The 4,930-nt window shown below is 38.2% G+C and overlaps 1 protein-coding gene across 1 annotated transcript; it reads right to left on the reverse strand.

Moving 5' to 3' along the window:
- Nucleotides 1–1,253: 1,253 nt before the first annotated feature.
- LOC103213482 (olfactory receptor 6M1-like) lies at nt 1,254–2,286 on the reverse strand. Its single transcript, XM_007959250.2, has one exon. The coding sequence runs from the start codon at nt 2,199–2,201 to the stop codon at nt 1,254–1,256; it is 948 nt and encodes a 315-aa protein (XP_007957441.1). The 5' UTR covers nt 2,202–2,286.
- Nucleotides 2,287–4,930: the final 2,644 nt, after the last annotated feature.

Consider the following 4,930-nt stretch of genomic DNA (forward strand, 5'->3'; position numbering starts at 1 on the left):
CAGTGTTTCGTTCTGCTGTGCATGGGGTCGCTATGAGTCAGAAATGACTCGATGGCACTTAACAACAACAACAACAACATAAAGTTAACCTCAGGCTCTCAATGCCAGAGTAGGCACGTATCTTCCAGGATAAACCTTCTTCCTGGAAACAGCATAACATAGTCTTTATGTCATCAATCTTTTAAACTTGCTTCTTTGCCATAGTCAAGCCAGTTGTTGTTTAGTCAAATCTGACTCAAGGTACCCTGTGATGGTTATGTTTGTATGTCAACTTGGCTAGGCCTGGTTGAGTAGCTGGGCAGCTGCATGTAGTATTCCCCATGATGAGACTGGTAATCAACTCCATGGTGGGATCTACTGGGAGCAGCTGAGTATCTGCCTTTGGTTATGTGGTCTGCTTCCTGTATATAAGGAGAAGTGTTGAGAATGGTCTCTAGCCTATGGCATGCTTGGACCCTGCATGTAGCCGTGTCGCTGCTCAACAGCCTGCTGACCTTGGGACTTACAATGGACTTAAGTTAATGGCCTGCCATGTGGTTTGGTAACATCGGGACTGTGCCTTTTGATTTGTCAAACTTGGGGCTTCTCAGCCTCAGCAGCTAGCAACTGTCTGAGTGAAGAAATGCCTCTAGCTCCAGTGGGCCAGGAGCAGAAGGCAGAGCTGGACCCCAAGTTTGAGGGGCTTTCACCCAGCCCCTAGAGCCTGGCACTATGAACTTGGATTTAAAGCCTTCAAATTGTAAGAATAAACTCCTGTTTTGTTAAGGCCATCCCATTTGTGGTATATATCTCGTCAGAGGGTCACTAGGTAACCAGAACACAGCCCAAGTGTGTCCAGTAGAATTAAAAATCTTGCTTCTTAACATAATCATCAAAAGAAGAGTTTCTCAAGGCTGGTAAAAGTTCTCTACTTTCCACTTTACCATTCTCTACATGTGATTATAATGTAACTGTTATATAGATGACCTCCTTTGAAAGCCACATGTGCCTTGTATAGAAAATAACGTGCCCTTAGAACTCAGGGTCTGGAGTTTTTTTCTATGTTATTATATGCAAATTATTCTAAAGACAAACAAAACACAGAATCCTTACTCTTTTTTAGATTCTCAATAAATAGTTTTACAATACTTTACAATTGATGATATATGATGCTTACTTGTCCCACCTATAGATTATCAAGCTACAGTCATACTACTTGTTACAGAACAAAATGCCACAGAGGGGAAGCATAGATGTCCTGAAATCTCTTAGTGTCATGCTCCTTTGGAATGTAATGAAATTATTCTACTCAATGTCTCCCTCAAGATCTCCTTTACCTTTTCATTCCTCAAACTGTAAATAAAAGGATTCAAAAGAGGGGTCACTACTGTAGTAAGCACAGCAGTCACTTTGTCAAAATCTAGTGAATAGCTCTGGTTAGGTCTCACATACATGAAGATAGAACTCCCATAGGCAATGGAGATGACAGTGATGTGAGAAGCACAGGTGGAAAAGGCCTTCTGACGTCCTTGGGCTGAGGGGATGCGCAAGATGGTAGAGATGATGTAGGTGTAGGACACCATGGTAAGCACCAGAGAACTTAAAACCACAAGGGAAGATAAGAGGAAGTTTATCATCTCAATGAAATGAGTATCAATACAGGCTACCTGTAGCAGAGGAGTGATGTCACAGAAGAAGTGACTAATTTCTCCCGTACAGTATGGCAGTCTGGACACCACAATAGTTGGACACAGCACCGACAAGAAGGCTCCGACCCAGCATCCCAGAACCAGCAAGAGGCAGACTCTAGTGTTCATGATGATGGTATAGCGCAGGGGGTTACAGATGGCCACATAGCGATCAAAGGACATGACAGCCAAAAGGATGAATTCCACAGTCCCAAGGAAGAAGTAAAAATATGTTTGGGTGATGCAGCCAGCAAAGGATATGGTTTTTCTCTCTTCTAAGAAACATGCTAGCAACTTTGGGGCAATGGTAGTTGTGAACAAAATGTCCAAAAATGACAAATTACTGAGGAAGAAGTACATTGGGGTTTGGAGACAATTATCTGTCCATATTAAAAAAATGATGATAATGTTTCCTGCTATGGTGAGCATATAAACCAGCAGCAGAATAACAAACAGCAAAATCTGAAGCTCTTGAATAATGGGAAAGGAGATCAAAGTGAATTCAGTCACAGTGGTCTGATTGCTTGTGGCCATTTCTATTTGAGGGATAAAGAAAAAAATAAAGATAATAACAATATTTTTAATTACCTTTTAAAATTTTCATGACCTTGCTAAGTATGGAATAGAAGATTTGAGAGGGAAGTGGTCTATGATTCTTTTCTGTGGTCTTGCGCAATTCAAATTATCTTGGTTGGCTTCATTTCCTGTATATAAAATTGATGGGTAAGAAAAAAAAATAACCTCTGTGGTCTTTTAAAACTAAAAATATTCAATTTCTATTGAACTGATATATTTATTCTTCCTTTATTTCTCTCCAAAGATTTAAATTCATGTAAACTAAATGAACTGTATAGTTAACTGAAAACCACTTGTTATTTTGCTCATATTATATTTTAACTTTAATGATATAGATATCATAGCTGATGACCTCACTGCATACTTTACTGAGGAAAGAGAAACAATCATACAGAAATTCTGTCATCATTCCTGTATCATGACAGGCTAGAGGAGCATAATGTGAAGGATCATCTTGATCTACAGCAAGAACTACATAGGACACATTCTCTGAGGCATAGCTGGTCACAACAAAAGCTAAGAAGGTTTCTGTCCAACATAAGCTGAGCCCAGAGGACAGCAGCTGAGCCCAGTGTTGGCAAGTATCAGAGCTTCTGTGGCCAGGATTTGGAGCATGCAGACCTGGTATCCAGGGCCAAAGTGGCTGAGACCTGAGTCTGTGTAGATAGAGAGTTGGTGAGGGAACAATAGAAAATTGGAGGATTGGAGATCAAAGCAGAAGGTTTGACTTGTATTGGTGGGCACCAGAGAGGGGCAGGATTGCTCTGTGATCATACTGTTATAGAGACACTGTTGTGGGATATACAATACTGGAACATCACCAAAGTGGGGAATCAAAACACATAGAAATTGAACAATACCCTGCTTAAAACTACTAGGTAATATAAGGAATAAAAAATGAAATTAAAAAAATTCCTTGAATCAAATGAGAATGAAAATATAACATACCAAAATCTTAGGGACTCAGCAAAAGCAGTGCTCAGAGGACAATTAAAGCAAACAATACACACATCAAAAAGAAAAAAAAGAGCCAAAATAAGCACCTTAACCAAATATTTCCAACAATTAGGAAAAGAGGAGAGAAAAAAAAAAGCCTATAGTCAGTAGAAGAAAAGAAAATAAATAATAAAGATTTGAGCAGAAATAAAAGAAACAAAAAACAGAAAAACAATTGAATCAAGCAGACTAGAAGTTGATGCTTTGAAAAGATTAATAAAACTGACAAATCTCTGTCAAATTTAACAAACAAAAAGAAGGAGAAGATGTAAATAACAGGAATAAGAACTGAAATAGGCAATATCACAACAGAACCAACCACAATAAAAAGGATAATATCAGGATGTACTCCAACAAATTTGGAAACCTAAAAGAAATGGATACCTTTCTAGAAACACACTATCTACCTAAACTAACATGCATTGAGGTAGAAAATTTGAACAGACCCATAAAAGAAGAAATTGTACAGATCATTAAAAAAACTACCAACAACAACAACAAAAAAATGCTGGCCTGGGTGGCTATACTGGTGAATTCTATCAAACATACAGAGAAGAGCTGATACTGATACTAATCTTACTCAAGCTATTCCAGAACATAGAAAAGGAGAGTATACTCCTATTTCATTTCACAAAGAAACCATAATCCTGATTCCAAAGCCAGGCAAAGATACTGTTAAATGAAGAAAATTATAGATCAATATCCCTCATAACCATAGACACAAAAATTCTTAACAAAATCTTAGCCAGTAGACTCCAACAGTATATCTAAAAAACAAAACCCAAACTACATCATGACCAAGTAGGAGTCATACCAGATATACAAGGATGGTTCAACATTAGACAAACAATAAGAGTGATTCATCACATAAATAAAACAAAGGAAAAGAACCACACAATCATATCAATTGACACAGAAAAAGCATTTGACAAAATCTAACACTCATACCTGATAAAGACACTGAACAAAATAAGAATAGAAGGAAAATTCCTCAACATAATTAAGGACATTTATGAAAACCAAGGTCAATATTATTCTTAACGGGGAGAGACTGAAATCATTCCCCTTATGAATGGATACCAGACAAATGGATACCTTTTATCACAGCTCCTATTCAATATTGAATTGGACATGAACAGAAACTTCACCAAAGAAGACATTCAGGCAGCTAACAAGCACATGAAGAAATGCTCATGGTCATTAGCCATTAGAGATGCAAATCAAAATAACAATGAAATATCATTTCACCCCAGCACTAATAGCAAAGTTCAAAAAATCAGAAAACAGCAAATGCTGGCAAGGATTTGGAGAGACAAGAATGCTTATACACTGCTGGTGGGATTGCAAAATGACACAACCACTGTGGAAGGTGGTACAGCATTTCCTTAAAAAACTGGAAATAGAAATATACAACAAAAAAACTCACAGCTGTCAAGTCATTTCCCACTCACAGCGATCCCTTCTCGGATTTCCGAGGCAGTCTCTATGGAAGTAGATTGTCCAATCTTCCTTCTGAGAAGTGGTTGGTGGGTATGAACCGCCAACCTTCTGGTTAGCAGTCAAATGCCTTAGGGACCACACCACCAGAGCTCCTATATGATCCACCAATCCCACTGGTAAGTATATATCCTACAGAAATAAGATCCATGACAGGAAAAGACATATACACACACATATTCACTGCAACACTA

Source organism: Orycteropus afer, unplaced genomic scaffold (genome assembly GCF_000298275.1).
Source record: "Orycteropus afer afer isolate SDZICR_OR568_19922 unplaced genomic scaffold, OryAfe1.0 scaffold03319, whole genome shotgun sequence".
In the NCBI taxonomy this organism is placed as follows: Eukaryota; Metazoa; Chordata; class Mammalia; order Tubulidentata; family Orycteropodidae; genus Orycteropus; species Orycteropus afer.